This window comes from Ixodes scapularis, unplaced genomic scaffold (assembly GCF_016920785.2).
Source record: "Ixodes scapularis isolate PalLabHiFi unplaced genomic scaffold, ASM1692078v2 PGA_scaffold3__209_contigs__length_174095766, whole genome shotgun sequence".
Taxonomy (NCBI): domain Eukaryota; kingdom Metazoa; phylum Arthropoda; class Arachnida; order Ixodida; family Ixodidae; genus Ixodes; species Ixodes scapularis.
Window position 1 is genome coordinate 56,797,400 of NW_024609868.1, and position 25,229 is coordinate 56,822,628.

The window sequence follows — 25,229 nt, forward strand, 5'->3', positions numbered from 1 at the left end:
TGGAATCTTTGAGTTGTTCGTCGCGTTCCTAAAACAACCCCGTCAGAGCGAAGAGTTTGACGTTTCTTTGATCTCCAATAATAAACGTAGACTTCCTCATACTCAAGTGGTAACTTCGAGCGTTTGGCCAATGGTGGAAGGTCCATAAGCGACGATCTCGGTCGCGCACGTCGTCAAGTGATCTAACTGTTTTGCGTAGTTTGGATAGCGGTGAGCTAGTCAGCGAAAATGGGCGCCTGTTGTCTTTGCTGTAGATGAAGGTGTTTGCCGGTGCGGCACGACTGCTATAGACTTTCGTCTTTGACGTTCACCACGGAGAAGTGATACACCATTGCCAGCCGGTGCGGTGATCGTTCTAATCAGAGCGGGCAGGGGTGGGGATTGAGCGCAGGATCTCTGAGTTCGGCAACGCGAGCTTTCAGTCTACGTGCTCCGATAGGCGGTGTGTTAGCACATTCGGCCACTGATCCCGCTTAGGGTAACTAAGCAACATACAAGATCACGTGTCTACCACTAATGCATGTGGCTCTCGGGGACAATCAAGAAAATACAGACTCAGAAAGCAAAGAGAGCAGGAAGAAAGAATACGTGCAATGAACGTACGCCACGCAAACGTTATCTAAACCCGCAACGTTTTTTTTTTTTTATTATTGTTTTTTTTTCTCATTCCACCTTCATAACTATAGAGTAGAACGCGTTGTAGTAGTCATTTCCTACCTGAATTTCACTGATATATTCTTTTGCATTATTTTATGAAAACGATGGGGGAGTTTTTGCCACTTACTTCACAGTATCGGTTACTCCTTAATACTTTTCATATAAAACTAATAGTTGTATAAACCTATAGGTTGGCTAATTCGGGGTGACATATATTTACAACATCTCATATCATAAAAAAAAGTCAACGGACAGCCTTTTGATCTGCGGGTATATCGGTTAAAGGGCTTAAGGTTCCCAGCGCATATAAACCGCAATGGCATTATGAGTGCTAGCTAAAAATTGTTTTCGAGTTCTTTTTTTCTTTTTTGCCATATATATATTGTAAGATTACAATCTGCAAGGTCTTCGAGCTCTTCTTTCGTATAACAAGCGAACGGGGGCAGCTTGACTTAAAACTTTATATAAAATGCAGGTTTCAACAACTCACACACTACGGGATTCCAGTCAGCTCCCTCTTCTATACAGCAGAGTGGAAACGGGACGTCCGCATTAAAGGGACGGAAACGATCCCGATTTGGCCCCTAGCTGGTTCCCCGCCCCGTCGAGTGGCTGCCACAATCTCTCCCGCTTTCCCTTTGTGTGAAAAGGCACCGGCGGGCGGGAATGACTTGTCCGCGGGGGCTTACGGTCGCTTGCCTGCTTCACTTTTTCTATCGGTTTGACTTCTCCTCCGACGCCCGCAAGCGGCGGCGGTCGGATTAGGGATCAGCGCGATTAATCTCCCCTCAATCTCGACTTGTCGCGTTGCAGAACCGTTTTGTCGCCGTGTTTCGGTCGTGCGCGACGGGCGCCTCTCTCGCTTCTGCGAGCGGGAGATGGCGATTTTCGCACGATCCGCTATGTGCGTGAGCACGGCTGAACGCCCGAGGTTAACTCGCTCCGTCGTCGCACGCTCCCTGCAGGTGCCGCGCCAGTCAAGCTGCTTTGACGCAAGCTCAGTGCACCGTATAGTTATGACGTAATGTGAGTGCCACTTATGAAATTAATCACGCGTCTATTAACTAAAGGATGTGTCAGGACTATACATATGATGTGAGGTAGCGGGTGAAGCTAAAAGATTGTTTGCACGTCATAAGGGCTCAATGTTCCTTCCTGTTAACGCTGAATCATTCGGCGCTTTGTTAACTCTGGTTCGCACTGGGCTTACCCGAGTGGCTTCGTAGCAGCATATATTGCCGGTGCGAGTCAAGCAAAGTTAAACGTACGAATATTCATAGATCAAGAGGTTGGCCTGCACTAAAACACACCGGGTTCCCGCGCCTCCGCTGCCGAGAGGGCAAAGTGGCAGTGCAATCGATAACTCCTAGCTTGGAGTTTCTTGAACCAGCAGCGCAAAAGTCATTCAATTCTGAGAGACGTGTCGAATCCATGGCTACCTTAATGACGAGTGACCAAGTTCCGTTCTTTGGCTTCTGTTGCGTCAAACAGTCGCGGACCTCGATCTTTCCTTGAGAGATGACGCCAGTCGCTGGCAAAATGTACTGAAAACTTTATTTCAGTCAGTGAGACACAAAGTCACCACCTGGTAGCAGCAGTTAACAGTAACGACTTAACAGAAACGTAGATGCCACCGCTAGACAGCATAAACATTCGGAACCACGATGATACAAATTCATCGGTGGTGTCATGTGAGCAAACACTGCTAAACCACGTTACGTAAAAAAAAAAAAATATATATATATATATAGATATATATTCCGGCGGTGTCGTAGCCGTCTGCGAATCTGCAGGCTGCGCAGATAGGGCGACGTGACAAGCGCGCAGCACGTGCTTGAACTGCGTCGTGGCGGCGGAGACACATGGTGCGAGTCCTCCGAACAGCCGTCTCGGGTGGCAACGTCAAAGCGGAGCCGACTCCGGAGAGGGGAGCAGCAGCACGGCGACGCTTCACAAGGCGCTCCATTGTGAGCAGTGGGCGAGACGAAGACCGCTCAGGCACGGCCGTCGCATCGGAAAAGAAGCTTCGCGCGGGGGAAGATGCTGGTCGCGATAGTCACAAGCCGCGCCCGGTCGGGAAAACCCAGGCCTAAACCTCGGAGTCGACGTCGTCTGTACTGTTCCTCGGGATGAGTGCAAAAACCGGCTGAGGCGTCTCGCGCGCTCTGACCCCCCATTCACACTGGAAGCGGATCCGCGTTCGCGAAGCGGTTGCGAAAGCGGTTGTATAAAGATCCAGTGCAATTGCACGCGCATTTGATGTCATCGTGTGCGCGTGCAATTGTACTGAATCCTTATACAACCGCGTTCGCAACCGCTTTGCGAACGCGGATCCGCTTCCAGTGTGAATGAGCCCTGAGCGAGACCGGCGCGTCCACGTTCTGCCAAAATCGTGCGTGTGAATTACGGCCGGTGCTCTACTCTCACCGTTCTCTGAGCGGCGCACTTTGTTAGTTAGCTTAGTCGTTTTATGCTCGCGATCATGGAACTTCCTTCCACAAAGACGAATTGCCTGCCATCACTCCATTCATTCAATAGGCGGTACGTTTAAACATAAAGTCTGTTCGATTCATCAACATGTTTTGCGCTTGTCCGTCCTGCTCTCTTGTATACACACACTATCATTCTTCAGACGCAAACACCCAATACTAATTCATAAACAACGATTTTTTTTTTTACTGTTAGAAGTTTTTATGTCAATAGGTATTTTTGTTTCTGATGTGGCATTGAAAGTGTAGAATGTTCTTTTTTCTTGCTTTTCGACTCGTTTTATATATTTATATTTTTTTGTCATGTATGGACCAGAATCGCTCCTTGTGTGATTTTGTTCTCGTTTCTTTACCATGTTGTCATTTTAATTGACCTTCAATTCTCGGCCAACTTCCGATTGCTGACTAACCCTTTGTTACCAACAGTTCTTTTTTTTTTTTTTCGAACGCTTTAAGAATCCTGTCTGGATAAATATTATATGAACTAACTGCTTGTATGAAAATAAACGTACATTTTGACCTGACTTTACCTGCCGCACTTAATTCGGTTTGTCACGTAGTCACCACGCTAGAGTAGAAAATCATACCGTTGAGACCAATCTAGCAGCCTGCTACTACGTAGGGATACAGTTAAACTACATTCGGATGACTCAATAGGGAAAGCGTGGTTCCAATTACGATGATGTCCCAAAATGGCATATACAAAAATAAAAATTGCGTCGGAAAAAAAAATACTTGCTCGTGTTTTCCTGAAACCCAACAAGGTCTGTTTTGTTGCGTCTGATCTTGATTAAATCAACGGCGAAAACAAGGGGGACAGAAACGGGAAACGTACTACCTTCGATGCCTCCCCTTCTGCCGCCTCGTAAAAAAAAAAAAAATAAGTAAAACGAGATGGGTCGTCTCTCTAGCCCAGAAAAGCAACCTATCAAGTGTCCGTAGGCCCGCGAGTAGCCATCCATATCCCGGCATACGTGAACCGCAAACGTCATGGGACAACAAGCGCCTCTTTCAGACTGATTGGTTGTCGCGAAGCCACCGTAACGACGCGCAATGTAAACACAGATCCCAGCTCCCTCCCTGCCCGTCCCCTACTCCTATAGCTGTACAACACACACGGCGCGCAAGCAGCCAGCCGCCACCAGCGCTCGGCGGGAGTATAGTGTAATTGCGCTCACGAACTGATAGATGCTTAATACGCGACATTACAGACCCGTCACAAATTCTTTCGTATACGACGCGAGATACACCGATCCCCACTCTCCTTATACATTATATATATTTATATTTTGTTTCTCATTTTGGCTCACCGCCGTGCGCAGCTTATGAAAGGGGCCTGTCCTCTTGATATGCAGCTTCGGACGGACCACTTTTTTCGTGGTTTGTTTGAGTATGTATTTTTTTATTGTCCGTTAGCGTTGTTTGGACAGCTCTTTCGGACCTCTGCGGGCCCGTGGTGTATTAATGGCGATCTTGAGGGAACAGGATAAATGGCGCCGCGGCTCAGTGCATTCGCCTCTGTCACGACGAGTCGCGAGACGAGCTCCAAGACAAATGGAACGGAGCTGCCCAGTTTTTCCTTCCGGTCAGGCCGCGGCTTGAACCCCCAGCAGCCACGATTCGAGAGCCCTTTTTTGTTTTTGTCCTGATATCATTCGATTTTTTTTATTATTATTTCTTCTATCGTGCGTATTTTTTATATATATATATATTTATCTCTGGGGTTCTCGAGTTTCCACGCGTCCTTTTCGCTAACGACCGCTGCCTGATCGTTCTGCTTGGCTGAGTCAACGGAGAGGTTTCTCAATTACTTCTTCTGTCTGACCCATATAGGCTACGTCAATGTTGGGTAACAAGTTGGTGCTTCTATGGGGCAGTCGTGTACGGCGGCACGGCCGAGGTTAGCTGCGCACTCAATAAGTGCGTTAATTTTAGCGCCGATATCGACTGTTCATGAATACTGAATCCCCGAAGGCGGTTACTTGAAATTCTGCATAAGGCAAACTCGGTCGGTAGGGTTACCGAGAATTGTATTCGGGGTTCAGTGTTAGGACTGGCGGTTAATCGTGAGACTTTCGTTCTCCACACGGTTCGTTCACGGTTGGACTTCATAATGATACTTTTGAAACTTTGTGTTGTTGTTGTTGTTGTTCCTTAACATTGATTTAAGATTCGCGCTATTTTTTAAGTGTTTATAAGTATTATGTCAGAGAAAAGGAGGACGGATTTCGCTACCCGCAATCAACTTTTGAAAGAACAAATCATGCTCCGAAGCAACTTTCACAGCTGCGGAAATCCAACAGCGGTGCTCCAGTAAAACGTGTTCTGTGTTCAGAAAGCTAAATTTCTCATATGCATTGAGAATATACAATGCAGGGTGTTTTTCTAAAGGCTTTACAGCCTTGTTAAAAAAAAAAAAAACAGAGAAAAAAAACCGCCGTGAAGCTTATAGGAAAAATAAAAAAAATGTATAATTTTATTCCTTAAAATTGTTCTAAACTTTACAGATTTATTGGTTCTCAATTACACTCAGCAAGTCTATAATCGTAACAATATGATTATTTAAACTAACTAAAAGATTAATTAACCAAGTTTAGTTAATTTTCTTACCATCGTGATGATTATATACCGCCCCCCCCCCCCCCCCCCCTTGTTGCATGTCCCCCCGCCTTGCCGTATAACTCACCAGCACAGACCGCATAAGTGCATGATTCCTGTATACTGTTAATTACATGGAACAGTTTATGCCCTAAAAAAGGAACACGTTAGCGAAAAACGAACGAAATACCTCTCCAAATTCAAATTAAAAAAAAAAAAAAAAAATGAATGAATGTCATTCTTCCACTCTCTTAGTTCGTCTCTGGTGTACTTGCGTGGGCGGCCACGTTTCGCTACTGCCGAGGTTGGGGCCGCCGACGATAGAGATGCTTCAAGCACCGCCACGTTCCTCGGCGCCCAGAGGAGGAGCAGAAGCGGCGCACAGGTGTTTCAGCCGTTGCACTTGGACCCTTTGTATTAGTTTTACGTTCTTTTTTTTTTTTTGTTTCATTTATTTTTAACGTTTATTCGGACCAAGGGTAAGATTAAGTTTTTCGTAGCAGTTTCAAAAGACGTTCTTTTTGTTATTTCGCATTCCTACACTTTCTTTCACGCTCCGACTGACCGCGCATTCTTCGGCGGAAGAGGAGCTTATATTTTTGTTCCGTTCACCATTAACCGAGACATGCAGAGTCATTATCTCCTCTCAAAATGGTCACGTACGGTGGATCTCATTCGTGACTGATCATATATGCCTATTTTTGATACAACGAGGTGTATGAACTTACGAAGTGATTCTTGCAAGTCTGTACAAAGTTATCTTCGGGACCCTAACTTTTTAAAATGTATCATGCATTTGCCTCTGGGTGCCGTCTTGAGGAAAAAAAAAAATGCCATTTATTTTTTTAGCCTCTTGTGACGCTCGTTTGCGTAAACACTCTCGAACGCGACTGTCATTTCCAGTCCGCTCGTCTCCGGCATCGCGTGAACGAGGAATCTGCTCGAAGCGGCGCGAGATTGATAACGCCGACGCCTCCCTCCTCGTGGCCCGCGGAATTTGTCACGCTAATAGGGCCGTTTCCTTCCGCCTTACGGCCTGCATCTTATTTTTTTTTTTCTTCCGAGGGGTGCTCCTTACTTGTCCGCCGTCTAGGGAATGCGGTCGTGACTCTGTTTGCCGACGCGTTCTTGGGGCGTCTTCCCGCACAAAGAGACGCCGCCCGGACGGTGCAGGCGGCAGCGGCGCTTTTGAGGGTGCTTCCCGCGCGGCGGAAGCGGAAGTCGGAACTGGAGTCGAGAGCAACGCGACGACATCACGCCGAAGGGGAGAGACCCGCGCATGTGCGGGGTCGCCCGTGCCGCGATGACGTGGCGAGATCGATGCCCCCAGAGACCGCGATGCCGACTCCTCTCATGATCGGCGTTATGGTCGTCAGAGGCGGTTCCTTGGCCTTACGCAACGTAGCAGCAAAGACCATGAAGTATGCTGGGTCAATTGAGCCCTCTAAGAACCGTGGAAGCACGGGAGGTCTGAATACCGCGCTAGAGCTTTACTCGGTTTCATTGTAAATTGGCAAAAGGCAAACGCTATGGCCCTTTGAGCCAATCCGAGTCGCGGAGCGAAGCGCGTGGCTTAGGCGTGACACAAAAAGAAAAAAAAAAGTCACGAACTACGTTACTTGTTACTGTAAATAAAATGAACACGTTACAAACCTACGTTACCTCAAAGTAAAAGGGACGCGTTACCGCCAACACTGCAACTAGGGATGCCGCGATCCCGCCCAGACTCGAGTGCGACCACGTTAGCTTTTTCGAACTTTCAACTTGAAGTTCGGCGCGCATGTGAGTAAACTGAAAACGAGCTGGTGCCGCCTGGTGAAGTGCATGCTTTTTATGTCGCGAGCCAACCGTGCACATTTGGGAGACCTCGGCAAAGGACTGAAGGCTTCACGCCTCTAGACTTTTAACGTACAACGGAAATCTTTGCTGCATAGTACACACCACAACGGTCCTTGAACAAATAAAAACAAATTTAATTAGAATCTTGAAATTAGCCGTTCGTAGTCAGGGACTTTGAGTCGGCAGTCATGCAGGCGGTTAATTCCACGTTCGACGTAACGGTGCCAACAGCTTCGCGCGGGAATTACTTTCGTGTGGTACCTGGCGTAATCGCAGAGCCGCATGGTTGACCCTCTGAACCGAGGAACACTCAACAAGCGTGGTTCAATTAATCGCAGGTTCAGAATCTTAAAGCGGTAGTCGGATGTGCTGTGGTAGCCAACACCACCTAGAATAGTCAAAGCTCGCGCACTCGCTTTTTGACATCATCACAGTGAGATCGAACGCAGACAGAAAGTCGACACGAGTGCTGAGTAAGCGCTCGGCTTGGCCTCGTGTCCATTCAAATCCGTCTAAGGACGCTCGGCGTCGGGTTCAATCCTAACTGCCGAGTTTATGCCATCCTGGTATAGTATGATGACGTTCCATGGACGTATGTTCGCCGGGTTTGATTGTGCTATGCTATGTTTCTCGTTAAGCCCGACGGCAGTCAACGGTATAAGACCCTATGGGGCCAATCTAGCAGCTCTAAAAGTGCATCGTCATGACGCTCGTCGTCTTCTTGCATGTGATATCACTATGGTGCCTGGAGCGCGTTCTTCGACAGGTATGTTTAGCGTCCTATGCTGCCCGTACATCAAAATTGGTCCCGAAATGGCAACAAATGACATCACGGAAGCCGAAGTACTGAGTGTTATGCTGTCGGATGTCGTGATCCTGCGGTTGGTCGCAGAAATGCTGGCGAAAAACGCGAGCGAACGCGAGTATCGCTGTTGTCGCGGCGTATCAACTTCTGGTTGCCAAAGCTTCCGTTGACTCCCACACTGGAGAGCAACCTGCAGAGGAACAGGCGTCTGCCACATACACCACCGCTACTGGGACACCTCCAGGATCGCAGCCGGCGACAGCGCGACGCTTGTATCATCATCAGATGTCATCAGGTGGAAATCAAGGGACCACGTCTTTGTACGCGGTAAAGCACACCAATCGGAGACGCGTTCCAGGCACCATAGTCGTTCCCCAATCGGTACTCCAATGTGCGGTTTGAGTAGAGGAGGAGGAAAGAGGGTCTCACCCTGCTGCTGTACGTGCGCGTCGTCGCGCTTGCGCTTGGCGGCCTCGGCGCTAGGGATGCCCAGGATGCCGTTGATGGAGTACGAGGGCCGCTGGAGGGCCGCGGCTGCCGCTGCCACGGCTGCGCTGGACTCGTGCGCCGAGGCCGGCGCGTGGGCGATCACCGAGGTGGGCGACGACTGCGGCTGAGGGCTGCCGCCGTTCGACGACGACACGTGGTGGTGCTTGGCCTTCTCGGCGGCCTTGTTTCGCACGATCCTGCGGTAGGAGCCAACAACCCCGGCACGTTATTATCCTCCATAGACTCATAGCTATCAAGTTGTGAACAGCGCCCCTGACGAGAAAATTGTGATAGTTTTAGGTCGCCTTGCATCCTTTCAAACGATCTGTTAGTGCCTATGGACAGACGCTGACAGATGCAGCATTAAACGGTCGCGTCCGTCGGACGCTACAGCGGTGGTACCTCTTTTGTGGTCGCGTCTCGTGTAGATTTCCTGTATATAAGCTCGCCCAGGGAGCAGAGTTGGGCGTTCATCCATCTTGAAATCTAAAGTTATGCGGGAAAGCTACTCAATACGCGTGCAGGAGCCCTTCTCCCACAAATGCTGCTGGTGGTTTGAGCTCACAATGCTTGGATTTGGGCTAGTTGGTTTGACATTATCAAATATACGGCGCTGCGAAGTTACACTGAACACGTAAACGCGTAATGACGAGACGATATGGTAGAAGGAAAAAAGCATGACGTACATGTGAAAGCGCAGATATAGTGCGCTTTCATATTACGTCATGTTCTTTTCTGTCTACCATATGTCGTATCGTAGATTACGTGTTTCCGTGTTCAATGTAACTTAACGGCGCAGTATACTTTATAAGGTTTCTGCTCGTTCTTTCCATTCTCAATTTGGCGACCACATAGCAGTTGGTTACAAAATTACGGGAAGTATTTCGTCGAGGTATTTAGAAAATGCGCCAGGCAACACGGCACGCATAGAACCTTTCAAGTATTCTTTTTCTCTGCGATTTCAGTTTCGTGTGCAAGTACGCCCGTGTATCGTTTGGAGCTCTGCCGATGCCAGTTAATGATCACACATTTTTTATTGCAGTACGCACACCAATTCCGCCTGTATGCGTCAAATGTCTGGGGTTCTGCCACGTTGTGATACCCGTAGTCAACCTTCCTTAGTTGTTGGGCTTTCGTTACAGAGTAGGACCACGGATTCAGTAGAAACAGCCTGATAGAAAATACCAGTTAAGTAATGTATAAATTTGAAATGCGAGATATCGCATCTTGCTTTTTTTTCTATGTATGAAATTCCACTGTCTCTAACAGCTTAAGAAACTTCCCAGGGTGTGTCTTAATACGCTTCTTCCTTTGTTCTCATCGGCCAATGCTGCACTCTCATTGGCTGAAGAGCGCTAATGAGATGCTCGGAACAGGCACTACCCTGCCATTTTTAAGCCGTCAGTGACTATGATGCTGTTGTTGTTAGAAATATTTCCACAAAAAAAAAACAAAAAAACTTACGAGTTGGTGTGTATCACAACCAAAACAAAATAAGAACAACAACAACAACAAAAAAGCTTCAAGAAAATACGTTATTAGTTCGCGGGCATGTATTAGAAAAGCACGGAACCACTAAACCTGAATGATGACACATCGGTGCTAAGACTTAAAGGAATGATAATGTAATAATGTTAGGTAAATATTTCTGACCTGTGTGGACTATGTAAGATTAATGCGACAACGATGTGAAAATTATGATGTCAAATTATTTCGTATTTTCTCAATAAAAAAAAAGACAGCCTGGAGAAATTTTTTGTTATAAATATCCTCTCCCCTCAGTGATAAAACGATGCACGCTCACACACTTTACACGGCAGTATCGTACCGCATGACCGAACGCGAGTCATTCAGTAAAAAGTTGTGACTTCTTTCAAATTCGCAACCATCCAAGTACTGTAATCTTAAAACAGTCATGAGCCAGAAATTTTGTTTCGTTTTTGTTGTTGCGTTCATGACTTGCCGACCGTTAAATCATCCGTAGTTATTTATAAACCAATCGCACGTATAATGACACCATTATCATCTCCCAGTCGTATCTTCGGGACGTTCCTTTCAACAAACTAACGAGAGACGATCGAGTCACGACAGACAATTCCATTCGGTCGCGTGCCATTCGATTAGAAGTACGCAGTCTCGGCGAAGAAAGCACACCGTAGTGTAAACACAGTCCGATATCTCACAGTCGAACGAACGTCCAAAACGTCGGTAGTCAGGCAAATATGAGGCGAACGTTGCAACCTACTAATGACCGCTCCTGGAAGTCAATTCAAATAGCCCTTTTTTTGTCTCTGAGCTTGTCCCTCTACCTCCTCGAGCGTTTGACGAAGTGTAGCGTTGTCGAGTGTGCGCTCAAAAATGGGGCGACCCCGAGCCGGGGTTCAAGTGCCGTCTTGTTGACTCGCTATGGAGTCCCGCGCGCGGGCTCTGCTTCGATCGAAGAAGGTTTTTTTGTTTGTCTGTTTTTTAATTCGGGACGCCGAGCGCGGTCGGCGAAACGACGAGGCGGCCATTTGAGACTGGTCGGCGACGCTTGGCCGCATCCGGCGGCCGCTTTATCTTGTGGGGCGAAAAAGACCGCTCAGTCCGCGACAGTGTGTATACTTCGTATTCCCCAGAAGCTAACAGTGCGGTGAAAGCTACGTGCTCGCCGGACCAATCAATTGCCCTCCTTTTCATCGCCTGACCCTCCTTTCTGCCCGTGGGATTGGGCGGAAGCGTGATCACGTGGGGAAAGAGAGGGGGAAAAAGTGTCTGGTACGCTAAGCACGTAGCTTCCACTGTACTTTCAGTTTAGGGTGAACTGAGTATATAGTCCAAGCGTACGCCTGACGCGCGTGAGTGGGAGGAGTTGGCGAGTCCTTTTTACGCTTTACGGGCTTTCGTTATATACAAGGAACCATTTTGTACGACATGATAACCTTAAAAAAGAAGAGTGGGAACGTATATATCTATATATACCTTTGTCTAGGTAACAGAACGTTACGAGCAGAGCGTGGCCCTCAATTTCCTATGAATGTGGGATCAAGATTTAGATAACAGGTCGCGACCGATTTCGTGCTGAAAGCACTGACTCTCAGACTTGAAGAGCAGCATTTTTAATGGCATCCAGTTACCGAGTTCTTTTTTTTTTTCTTTATGGGATGGGTAAGTAGAGGAAAGCTAGAGTTAAAGGGACGGTGAATCGAACACTTCAGTGTCTGTAATAAGCGGCGCACTATCTTTTTTGATGAGTCAGCAGTCCCTGATGTGCGCGAGCACGCACAACGAAATTGACGTCATCATATCCCCCATTCACGCTTAATAAGCTCGAATGGGGGATATGATGACGTCAATTTCGTTGCGTGTGCTCGCGCACACCAGCGGCTCTGACTCATGGAAAGATAGTGCACCGCTTATTATAAACACTGAAATGTTCGGTTCACCATCGATTTAAGGGAAACAAAACCTAAAAAAAAAACATCTAGAAAAAAAAAACGAAAAAAAAAAAAACCGGCATGCGTGCGCCATAGAGGAATTTCGATTTCTCGTATAGACGTGGGACATCAAAATTCATCTCGTGTCATTTTAAAGAAGCCCGGCAAACACCTTCTCGGCACTCCTGTTATTGTTGCTTGTTTCTCTTCTTTCGAAAACTGACATAAGAGCCGGCAAAAACGCTGTTTCACAACAAAGCAGGCGTGTCACCCGCCGAAGCCGAACTGCCTTGTGCGCGCACGCTCCACGCCTCTTCCCGCCACCGTACAAGCCTCAATCCGTTCCGCACGCCTCCACTCATTCATTAAGCCTCCCGAGAACCGGGCAACCAGTGTCCGAAGCAATCCCGTCTCCTGTGCTCGAACCGTCGACCAGCGCGTCCAACCAGTGGTATGCGCGCTGCATGCACGGCTTGCCGCGGCCACGCTTTTGTCGGCCGACGACGACGCTGCAGGCGCAGCGCGTCTAACGAGCGGTGACCGACGACAGCTGACCCTACACTCCGTTCACTCCTAAGCTGACAGCGGGGTGGAAGCTAGGTGCTTGTTGGAGCGGTCATACGTCCGTCTTTCGCCACGTGGTCACTCTCTTGCCCCATACCCACGAGCTAAAAGAGAGCGGCATCACGCGATGAAAGAGTGACTGATTCATTGGCCCAAACGAGCACGTAACTTCCACGGCACTGGCAGCTTAAGGATGAACAAAGCATGCAATGTACCCCGGTCTCGTGATCTACGGGTCGCTCTATACGGCGGGTGGACAGCGGACGGGCGGACAGGCGACGGCGCCGACGACCGCGCCGACGGGCGGGACGCGACGTGACGGGCTCCGTTTGGGTAGCAGCGGGCTGGGGAACAAGAGCCGTTGCCCTTGGGTGGATGAAGCACGTGTTAGGTGCGGTCAGTGGCGTTACGGCCACGCCGCACGTCCGGCCAGCCAGTCGTGTGCGGTATAGCGACGCTCTCTGCGTGAGGCTTTTGTTTGCTGTGGTCGGTGGCAGCGGTGGATTCCGGAAATTGGCTTCGGTGGCAGGGTCTAAATGACTCGTTTCGGTTGATTGGTTCAAACTGCTCGTTTCTGAGACGGCTATCTTAGAGGGGGAGTGCGCATCTAATTTGTGGGGCTACTCTGTGCTCATGGTCACTTTTTGCGCGATTTTTTGTGCGGCTGACCAATCCCGCGACGGGATGCCTTCTAAGAAGGAGATTGTGACTTCTAGCATGCTTGAAAACCGCATTCTCCCAAGGCATGGTATGAAAAGCCGTTGTGATTTTGTGGATTTGTGAGGGGTTTGTTAATGCAGCGAATAGTTCGCGTGCTATTCGCGCTGACAGTCTTAAGCTATTAATCGAACCACCGCAACAATACCGTCCCCTCCCCCCCACCCCCCTTCGCCCTTTCACACACGTATTCTTGGCGTAGTTTCTTCGAAACCAACACCGCAAAGCCTTTCAGTACCATGCAAATACATTATAATGATCCTCTATAAGTTCTCGTAGGCAGGTACGAGGAACAACGTTAATTACATTTTTTTTTGTGTGTGTGAAACGGAAATGTGATCTAATTGGTCATCACTGAAGTGCGAAAGTTTATAGGGTTCAGTTGCTTTCCATATATAGCATAGCATGGCCTATTGACAATTTTTATCTGCCCTTTTCGGAAGTATACCTTCTTTCTTCGGACACAAGTTTTTCTCATTTTGTTTTGGATATGAGAAAGAAAAAAAAAATCAGGAAAAAAGAAATGGACAACACCTGAATAGTTAGCGGTGTATAACGTAAGGTTATCCCGTGCCAACAAGGAAACAAGATTCTGTTCTTGCAACTGCGTTTATGGTGTAACGCCCACCATCAAAAATATACGTGTATACGTCGATACAGATACACGGGTACTACCGGAGCATGTATTCAAACGTTGAAGGACCAACCACGTAAAAGTGCAAAGTCAATTTGTGTTCTGCGATACATATAAAAGTTCACAAGCCAGTTGATTTGTGTCTACCGTATATATAAGGTTTAAGATGATCGCCGTTCAAGGACACGCGCAGTGTCAGAAGAAAAACTCTCTCGTTACAATCGTTTCATGTTTGCCATCGTCTCTCAAGCGCACTCAAAGCTTGCTTAGTGATTCGTGTTTCGGCGTTCTTCTCAACTAATGTCGAAATCCCATTGGCTGCGGAGGGAAAATGCTCTAGGTGACTGTATAGTGGTGGAAAGTGCTCAGTTGGAAAACTAACCTAAGTTAGAAATTTCGATGCCCGCCAGTACCCTATCGAAGTAAAACACGAAGACGCGCGCCAAAGTCGTGTTCGCGCCTACACTGTCGCGCAGAGTATACAAGGCATCAAAGAAGCAGTAACACTGATGCAGCAAACCGCGCCAGACCGGACGGCCCGTGCCACAACGTCGCTCGCGACTATACTGTGGCATGCGACCACGCACCGACGCCGTCGAACCTGACCGCCACCGGTGACTCGATGAGCCGTCGCGTCAGCTCGCGTGTTCCTATCAGTCCCCGACGATGCCGACGTGTTTCCAGGACCGCACGGGGCGCGGCGGGAAAGCCCCGCGGGACGACGAGCCAGGCCCGCTTTCATTTCCTAAATAGGCGTGACGCACGAAAGCGATCCGCCGCCGCCGCCGCCGGCTGCGCAGCGTACACGACAGACGCCGAGCCTCGGTCCACCCTGCGCACACAGCCGGCCGAGGTTGAACTCGGTGCTGGTGGTAACACGCCGTGCATCCGTACATTGTTCGTACGGTAAATTGGACAGCGGGGGCTGAAACCACGTGCTTGGGTTCTTCGGCGGTGGCGGAGGCTGTTGGGCCAATTAGAAGCAATTGATGCCGACGGTCGGCTGTGCGCGCCGTTAGGCGGTCTTGACGGGAGCGGCTGCCAGTGATTTGGAGGGAACTCGATAGCGTCGTTTCTGGTTTGGGCGTTCTTCAGCCCACGCGATGTTCCGCAGCACCGCCGATGCATCGGGACCCTCCCGTCCTGTCGGATATTCTCTCGTCTGCTAGGGACGACGTCCACCATTGAAGCTATTCAATTTTTTTTTAATTGGATAATAAGATTTTAACGATGTTTTCATACTTATTTATTTGAATAAGGTTTACGTTATATAACCTCGTAATTAAATTATAAACATCGGCAACAACCTAGAGTTACTGACGGCTTAAGAAACGCAAGGCGTTACGTGGTTCGGGCATCTTGTGATCGACCCCGTAGCCAATGATATAGCATCACTTTATGATAAGAAAGCGGAACCAATCATAAAGTGCGAAGCCTGGACATCATAAGCCACGTGCCGTGTTCCTGCGGGGACTATACCAAAAAAATATAGAAAGAAGATTCTAACCAGCCAAATAGTTTCACTGCGAAACATAGCTCACGTTCATTATTTTTCATTCTGGCTGCAGGTTTGTTTTTATGTACAATATATTTATGATCCCACTTTAAGTTCCGGAACAAAGATAGACCCCGCGTGCATTATATAACTGAAAATTACGTGGGGATCGAGCTGTGACGTATATACTTACACGCAAATCAAGTGAACGAGGTTCGTCGCCACCCAACAAAAACGCGAATGTTCGAAAGCATTCACACAATCAGACTCCCTCGACTCTGCCTCTATACTGGAAGTTTCAAACGCCTAGTGGTTGGAAAGTCCCCGCCGACAGCGTCGTCACCGACCAACGGCCGATGATGACTCCGAAAAGCACCGGGGGGGTCCTTGTCGGTGGTGACTCTAGCGCCAGTTTCGAAGCGATCTGACGACCCCGGCGGGGACGGGGGAGCAGAGAGGGAGGAAAGGGGGCTGAATACGACACAAACCGGAACCGGAAATCGTCGCCAGGACCAGCCGAAAACGAGGCTGCTGCTTCTGGAGCAGCTACGATTGAACTCGCATTGATCCCGCTTCCGACGCAGACTTCCCCCCTCGAAGCTGTCGGGGTCGAGGATTGGGGCCGATTCGACTGATTCTCCACTGCGAGCCCTCATCGCGACAACTCCCATACGTTCTTGATAGCCCATCCTTGCCGCTGCAGCCTGAACTTAACGACGTATCTGAGAAACGAAATATAAGAAGCGCGATAAATGAGAGGTGAAGAACGTTTTAAAGCACGTGCTTTTTCCTTGGCAGGGGTCTCGAAAGTCAAAAATCCTAATTTGTCGGTAGATGTTTAGACAGCTTGAGGTTAGTTTGCGAAAGACTCTTGGCGACGTTACTGCAACCTGTAGATAAAAAATTTAGTCGGTGCAGTACGACTGCTAGCCTAGGCGAATCGAAACTTCTTGCTCTTTCAAAAAATGCGGAGCTGAACATAAAAAAAAAGTGAATGAAAGTTAACTGAATGTGCATCATATGGTTTCCACTTTACAGAACGATTAACAAGTTTATTAGTTTGTTCGTACTGAATAAAGACCTTAAGTTTTATTTGTTTCGATGTGCGTGTATTGATAGACTGCGATCTTTGTACAAGACAACATTTAACACTGGACTAATCGAAGTGGCTAAAAAAACTACGAAGAGGCTATTCGACAGAACGTTTGCACTCACCAAATTAAAGAGGGTCTGACACGAACTGCGTAACCAAGCATAACAAGTATTTTGATACCTGACTTCAATTTCACTAGTAACATCGCAATTTTTTATACTAATATTTTGGCAAAATTGTCTAAGTTTGGTAATCCTTGAATTTTTTTTTTCTTTTATAAAGCGAGCGTTTGGAAGTAGTGCCGGCAGAACACCGTTCGTGTGGTCTAAGATAACAAAAATATTGCTAGCAAATGGGATGAAACAACAAACACCTCGCATATAAACAACAAAAAAGACGAACAGCACACAAAAAACCCAGACTTTTTTTTAAATATTTAATTACTTTATGAGCTTTTAATAAGGTGGTGCGCGATATCTCACTTTTTTCTCTCGCTCTAACTAAATCATTTCGAGTTTCGACATAAGACTTTCAGGAACCAACTACACAGATTCGATTGCATGCATGAGCAGACACAACTCGGAAGGCACCACAAAGAGCATCGCCACCACGAGCACACGCTGAGGGCTCCTCCCACTTCGCGATCCCAGCTTCTGAAACTACTCGTGCTGTCACCCCACACATCCGTCCATCCTTCAAACCGCCAACATTGTAACGAGCTTTGCTCCTCAACCTCGACGTCCGTGCACATAGCGCTTAGACTTCATTCCGTATGAAGCACACCCCGACGCGGGGAATGGTATACGGAACAACGGTGCTTTAAACAAAGCTAGCTCCGCTCACGGCGGCCCTGCCTCGCGCTAACAGCATCCCTCGGCAGAGTCTCCGCCCCAGAAGACAGATGATGCTTGCGGTCCGTAGCTACTCGGAAAAGCGAGTCAACTCTTACTCTACAAATGCGCTTGCCACGCGCCCGCGTGAGCTTGCGGTGTTTGGGGGATCGGAGGCAAGCTAACGCGGCCCCCCGGGGGTGGGGGGGGTGGGGGGTTCTAGACGAACCCAGAGAAGAGGCGCTAATGAATGACCCGTGGTTACGCAACGATCCTTTTGCGCAGTAGTTTACGCGAGAGCTACGCGTCTGTGGGAATTGTTGTTTCGGAGAGATAGCGTATATGCTAATGGGCTTGCGTTTATTTACGAACAAAGTTGCGTATACGCCATCTGCGTTGAGATTATGAATCGCACGATTTTATAATTTTTGTTTAGTACCTTTTACGGGTGAGTTGTTCTATGCAAAGGTTTTGCTTAAATGATGAGAACGAGGGAGAACTTGAGCGTTTCCTGCTGCTGTGCAACATTGCGTTTTCGATGCCATTGAAATGGGCTCGCATCGTCTCCGTGTAGAGGTTTGTTCGTATTTGTTTTTCACGCGTATGCGACTTGGTGATTTTGCTCTTCTAAAAATGTTTATTAGAGGTGTCGTCATCAGTGAACAATGAGCACCTACCCATTTCTACCTCTATTGATGGACTATTTGGACGTGGCCTCGTAAAATACTATTTAACGCTTTACAAAAAAAAAAAAAAAGAAAGAAAAGAAGAACGAAAGAATACAGACATTTAAATGTTTAAAGATATAAACATCAGCCGGAGCACGTCAGTGATATGACGTTCACTGTAGTATTGGAGAAATTCCTACACGATTAATAGAAGTATGAAGCGTAATAAAGATAATTTCAGAAACGTATTTTTAGGGCAGAAACAAACCACAGTAAAGATACAAAAGTGTATATAGTATATATACTAACAAAGGGATAAACAGTCGCGAGTCGAGGGTGACCATCCGCCACCGACCGACCGCCGTAACCAATGAAAGAAAAAAAAGAAAAAAAGAAAAGCCTAAAATTGAGATGGCTTCTTATTCGGCGTATTCCAGCGAGCACTGGTCCCCATTCTCCCACACCGCGCGCTCTTCCCGGATTTCCTCGCACTCTTTTTTTTTTATTTTTCCCTCCTCGTTTTCGAGGGAGGACGAGAAGGCTTCTCAGAAAGAAACAACATAACGTAAAGACTAGAGGTTGTGCGTTATAAGACGCTACTCTTTGCCTCCGACGGCCGGCAGGGAGGGGGGGGGGGGGGGGGGGGGGGGGGGGCGGGAAGCTAGGGGACACGTTTGATGCGCCGCTGCTTCTGCGGCATTGAACAACGACAACATTCGGGGGTGGCAGAAGTAGAAAGTAGCGGCGGGGCGGTGAGGGAAGAGGGGAAAAGAACACGTAGGAGGAGGATGCAGAATGCGTAAAGAGGCCAGGGGAAGAGGCAGGCAGGCAAGCGGGCGTGCACAGCCAGAGAGGAGCAAGAAGAGCAACTCGGGAAAGCCAAGAAGAGATGATGGTGCAGAGATGGAGAGTGGAAGAGGATGCTGTGAGTTGGAGAAAGATGGAGAAAGAGAGAGAGAACGAACGAGAGAGAGAGCCTTGAAAGGAAGGACTAGCTTTATCACACTTCTTTGCCTGGCGAACTGGAGAATTCGCTTTCCCCGACGTTCCATCACGGCTGCCGTGTACACGAAACGAGCCATATAGAGCTGCTCGAGGAAGGGAGCCCCACCAGCAGAAAGGAAAAAAAAAAAGAAAGGGGCCAAAAGAACAGCAACATGCACCCAAGAAATATACGGAAGACTCCAAGAGGGTTCGGGGGGAAGGGGGGGGGGGGGGGAGGGGGGGGAGTGAAGGAGACGCGTCGGAGCGTTCTGATTGGTTGCCCACTCTTGCGTATCGATCGCTGTCGCCTTTTTGGAAACAGATATTCGCCCAGAGGATCGAGCGAGAAATTTTCGGCGTTCCAGGGGTTTGGTTTTCGGATTCGACTTGCTCGTTGTGGTTTTCTACCATCGGCTAGTTTTCTTTTTTTATTTGTTTTTGTATTGCTCTTTTTTTTTTTTTTTCGTTTTGGCGATTCGTGTTTTTGAGCTCTCGCGTTTTGCTCGCTCCTCTATAAATGCGTAGGCGGCGGGGAACTGCAGAGTGCGTTTACGGTTAGTTGAGTTTAAGGGGCGTCCTCTTTTTTCTCGGACTTCGCACTACTTTTTTTTTTTCCTTGCTCTCTTTGTGTTACTTTGCTTCTTCGTGTTTCGCCTATAAACACCGTGTCGGCTGACCAAAAAACTCTCTGAAAACGTACGAACGAGGATTCGTTGCGGTAATTGTATGGCGGTTGCGGCTACCACTATACAATTCGAAAGCCTTTTCTATGGTGTGCCTATAACGCCTTTTTTCTTTCTTTAATTCAGATGTGCAGGTAAACAAACCGTTCAAATTTAATTTTAAAAAAAACTGCCTATAAGCAACATATCTTAGGGCTAGGAATTGAGCTCGGTTTCCCCGTAAATGACACGCATACATTCATTTACTTAGGCATAAGTGGCGATCGATATAGCCCGCATTTTGAGCAAAGCAAAGGGCTCCCTTTGAAGCTCTATTTCTTCTTTTTTTTCTGTTTTCTTATCCTCGCTCACTGCCCGGCTTCCTCTTTCTATTTTTTCTCCCTTCTGTTTCTCTACTGCGTTTCCTCCATGTTTTCGTGATTGCGGTTAAATACTGCGTACTTCATGCACTTTGAAAGGTGCATTATTTTGTCTAGTTCCGCGTTCAGTTCGGGCAGCTACCCGCCCAAGTTACCCTTTTAATCCCAATGGCACTACGTACAAAACTTCCTAAGTATGGTGGCGCATAACCGCAAGGCACGATTTATAAAACTCGTTCTGACGTACCAAATGAGTATCAATGGTGGAGGCAGTCGAATATATACGTTGCGTCACACTTTTTCATGCTTAATTTTTTATTTACGCGAAACAAAATGGTGCGTTGAATAATACGAGAATATTGATGTTTCTTTTTTTGTGTTCATTTTGGAACTGTGTATATTTAACTCACAATGTAGCTAAAGAGCTAGAGGGAAAAAGTGATTTTCATAAGAAAGGACCACAAAAAATGTTCAAGGTCCAAATGGCCCTTACAATCTAAAGTTAGCCACTCTCGCTTCTCAATTTACGGCTCCATTTTTTTTTCTTCTTTTGTTTTTTATTGAGAAACAGCTTGACAAGTTAGCACCACGTTTCCTTTATTATAACGACCCCTTACTGCGCATCACGCTCGTTCTTTTTTCTTAGATTAATTGTTCAAAAAAACGCGTCGCCTTTGAAAATATCAGTCGTCCGCGACCGGTACCAGCAGCCACACCTGGCCCGTTCCCCTCAATCGCGCCTAGAAATGCGCGTTTTATTTCGCACCGAGCTCAACAACATACAATAATAAAAAAGTGAAGCCGCCGTTGTATACTCGAAACGCACTACGGTGCTCAACCAAATAGAAGTGCCAGATAATCCTAGGGGAAACGTAGCCGACGTGGGGCGAGCCGCCTGGCTATCATCAATAGGACCTCCGACTACGCGCGCTCACCGAAATCTCTCCCCCCCCCCCCCCCCCCCCCCCCCGTTCAGTCCGGTGATATCCTATTTTTCGCTTGGCGCTCGGACCTCTTATCTCCAAAACCTCCCGAACCTACGCGAGAACTGCAACGCAATACAAGCAACACAACGCAGCGAAAAGCGCAGGCAAAAACCGAACGGTCGCGCTCCCGCTCCAGACTTTCCTGAAAGCAGACAGGTGCATGTTCCCCTCCACCCCATCCTCTACTTCCCTCCCTCCCTTTTCTTCCTACTTCCCTAACCTCCCGAGGGAAAAATGAGCGTCCCTGGTCTCCCCGCCGTACACAACAAGCCTGTGGTTCATTCCCCAAAGCGCACCTCACATCCGCGTCTTCGGTAAGTGCAACTAGGGTTCCTCCGAACGGTACAGCCTCCCCCCTTCCCTAATTCAATATACGCTCCGCGTCCGACACTCAATCCCTAAATTATTTATCGTCCCGCTACCAAGTTGCGATTCGAGATTGACGCTCTCACAGGAGCTGACCTCAACGACCCGGACGTGTTTCTTCTGTGTGTTCCTCCTACCCGAGATGGCAGACGGGGGCTAAGCCGTGTAGTTCATCCCCTCCATTCCCTTCTCTCCAAGAGATCCCGCCACGTGATAGAGAGACCTTCTACTACGCTACGTTTCACTTCACGACGGACCGCAGCGAGCGCTACGAGCCATCCCAGCGAATCCAGCGCCACGAATGTATCACGTGGCTGCGTGCCCTGCGCGTCTTTGCGCCCCTCCTGAAGGTCACGTGATACTCACGCGTCGTGTGATTGGCTTCGATGATTGGCAGCGTTCTCTTCGCTCCATCGTAATGTGGAAACGGAGTACACCCGCTGTTCCCGCGGAAGCGGGCGTTAGGGCTGGGGGTCAGATCGAACGCGGTGATGAAACAAGCGCCTCGCCGCGCAACAAAGGAAGTGAAAACACACGTGGTGGTGGGGAGGGCATCTTGGGCGCGGGCGATAACGACCAGCGTGAGTGCGGTCCCGAAATGCCACTTAGGCGAGCGGGGTGTGGGGGGGAGGCGTGCATATCTGCGGAGTGCCAGGTTTCATAAGGGGACCTGCTGCGTGGATGCCACCAGAGGTTTCTGCTCTCCCTTCAGGAGCGCCGGGGGCCACTCGCGGCGGCGGCGGCCAGTTTGTGATTCTATTATGGCCGAATTAGGGAAGGATTGGCCCCGCGGGGGGAAACAGGGTTTTGGGACTGGTGTGTTTGGGCGGGGGACGCTATCACGTTGCTCTTGAGAGCTTAAGCGTATTAAGGCGTTGTTTTTCACTGTCGCGGCGGGGGATCGAACGCTAGATTGGGAGGGGAAGCTTCAAAAACGACGCGGGATAAAGGGGAGCGACCGGGACACTCGTGCTACCGCAAAAAGCCTCGCTGTTCGGATAGATTTTTAATATGTCGAAGGTGGATAGTAGGCATCGAGATTACTCAATTAGATTTTGTTCAATCTCGTTGATAATTTTGTTTAGGAATCTAATAGTAACGGGGCAGCACTATTCCGTAAAGCGCTGAACAGGTTCTTTTTGTTGACCGTAAACACAGTAAAACCAAAAATAGTTATTTGGTAAATGTCTAGTTACAATAAACGTGTTCGACCCTTTACTGGTTCGGAGGAGTTGGACAAGTGCCCCGGAGTTAGCTCGGCTAACGATGAACTTCTGGTCCCATGCGGTTGCCGCTATACAATCGCCCACTTAGTAAATCAAAGTTTTTCTCTCAATCCGTCATACCAGCGCTGATGCTAATTGTGAACTACACATGCAATTAACCGCGAACTCATTTGGTCCGATACAAATCCCAGCATTCGATTTTATTCTTCCGCACACATCCTTCATCTCGCGCCGCTATATATTTTTATACGAACGCATTTGTTTGTTATCGCAATGCACCGCAATATATCACCGCGACGGGCGCACGCGCCGCGGCTGACGCAATTGAGCATAATATTCAGTGTGGTTACACGTCGTGCACGCTCTCAAGCGACGCGGAACCCTCGTGACGACGTATCTATCAAAGCGCCATCTATTCGCCTAATAGATAATCAGACCGATCAACCCCTCCCCGTAATAACAGCCCGCGACACACTCGACGCAAAGTGGCAAGCGCTGTCCTCTCTGTCTTGCGATTAGCGCCGGAAAGGGGGCCACTTCTGGGACTGCCTGGCCAAGGGGGAAAGGGGGAGAGGTTTCGGTGAAACCTCGTGGAGCTCTCGTGGATCTCTTTTGGAACGCTGTGGGACAGCCGTCCCGTCCACTTTCCGCGCTGCGTGAGGCAACCAAATGGGTTGGTAATTGGAGAGGCTGGGAGATGGGATCGGAAGCCGTAGCGTCTCTGGCGTTGTGTTTACTTAGTAAACTCTATACCTCTTATCATCATAATAAGCCGCGTCCTGCATTTCTTTACAAATATCTGAATTCACCACATAAAGTGGCAAAATAGTAACGCTTCCCGAGGTGCCGAACTTGTTTCACGACGGTTATTGAGACGAGAAGGAGTATGGAAGAATGTTTGCTTTCCTTGACGACATGAATGCGTGAGTGGCGGCGGTGTAGATATAGCATTTTTTTTTAATGCTTACTGAATACCTGTCTCGAAGTGGTTAGGAAAGGTATATCGAATGGGAGACGGTGTCGGAGGCTAATCAGCTAATCAGTCGTGGGGCCGTAGGTGCAAAGGAAGAAAGGAAGCGGTATAAAGAGCATAAAGGTGTTGTAGTTCGGCCGGTGTTTTAGTACGCCTGAGGTCATGGAAAACGTAATGTAGGTGTACACTCGTGTATGATGAGGAGGTACTCGGGTGGAGACGTTTTCTTGCGTGTCATCTAACAGATGAACTGTTCCTGAGACTATTAAATAATAACTGATGCATACTAATATCTTTTCGTAGAGTAATTTTATTGTTCTCTCGGTATCCGACAAAACAAATTCTTCGCCTCTTATCTTTTTATTCTTTCGGATTGGCAGAAATTGATGGTTTTGAACAATCCCTGTATCTATATACTCGTTGAAATGATGCCGCTTTTTTAAATATTTATTTAAAGACGAGAGGCTGTTTCAATAATTCTCCCGACTCGAACATCGCTCCTGCCCCTTCCAGCAACCCTAGATGCCTGGGAAATTCAGGAACACTGAGGCTGGTCCCACTGATCCCCTCCATGTTAGTTCAATTTGTTTCTATATCTTTTTCTCCCCTGCTATCTAACGCTACTATAAAGTAGCGGATTGAAGCGCGCTAACCACCTAGAACAAAGTCTTTTTTTTTTCCTCAATAAACCTCTGTATTCTAATAAAACATCCGTGACCTGAAGCCCTGTTGGCATTTCATAAAAAAGGGACATATACGCCACTAATATCAGTTTTATTTAATCTTAGGTGCTGTGCCATGCGATTTACTTTCAGGTGAGCAAGAAAATTCGGCATAGCTCCCGTGCTTCTTTCCGGTATGTAATGCCCGTAAAGATTTTCTCTTCTTTCTCCGACAAATGACAAAAAAAAAAAAAAAAAAAGCAACAAAGCACCGAGGTTGCCTGAGAAGAAACGTCGTCCGAGAAGCCAAGAGACCGGAATCCGATCGATTTTCCTCTCCCGCGCCCTTCTTTCAGCCCTGTTCCCGCGCGAGAAATAAAGAGGAGGCCACGAAAGCGTCAAGGGGGCGCTGCGAAAGTGCCGGAACAGCGCACGCGCCACGAAATGCGTTTTACATGTCGTCTGAACCGGCCCTCCTCGGCCCCCCTTCCCCCACGTAGCACCTCCACCGAATTGTCTCCCTTTCTTTTTATTATTCCACTCTTTCTGCTACGTTCATTCCCTCTCTTTCACCGTCCGCGCCCCGGTGGCGAAGGTGCGTCTTCGTTCGTTCCGCCTGGGGTCTTCTCGGTCGATCCAGCGAGCCCCCAATACTCCATTTCGCCTCACGACGAACCTCAGCGGAAGCCACGCGAG

The 25,229-nt window shown here is 48.2% G+C and overlaps 1 protein-coding gene across 8 annotated transcripts in view; it reads right to left on the bottom strand.

The window, feature by feature from the left end:
- The window catches only part of LOC8052141 (paired box protein Pax-5), a 220,945-nt gene that overhangs the window by 33,118 nt on the left and 162,598 nt on the right, over nt 1-25,229 (bottom strand). For all 8 annotated transcript variants that reach the window (XM_042292454.1, XM_042292457.1, XM_042292452.1 and 5 more), the window contains one exon: nt 8,818-9,074. In XM_042292454.1, the coding sequence (XP_042148388.1) occupies nt 8,818-9,074 (257 nt within the window). The remainder of the gene's footprint in view (nt 1-8,817; nt 9,075-25,229) is intronic.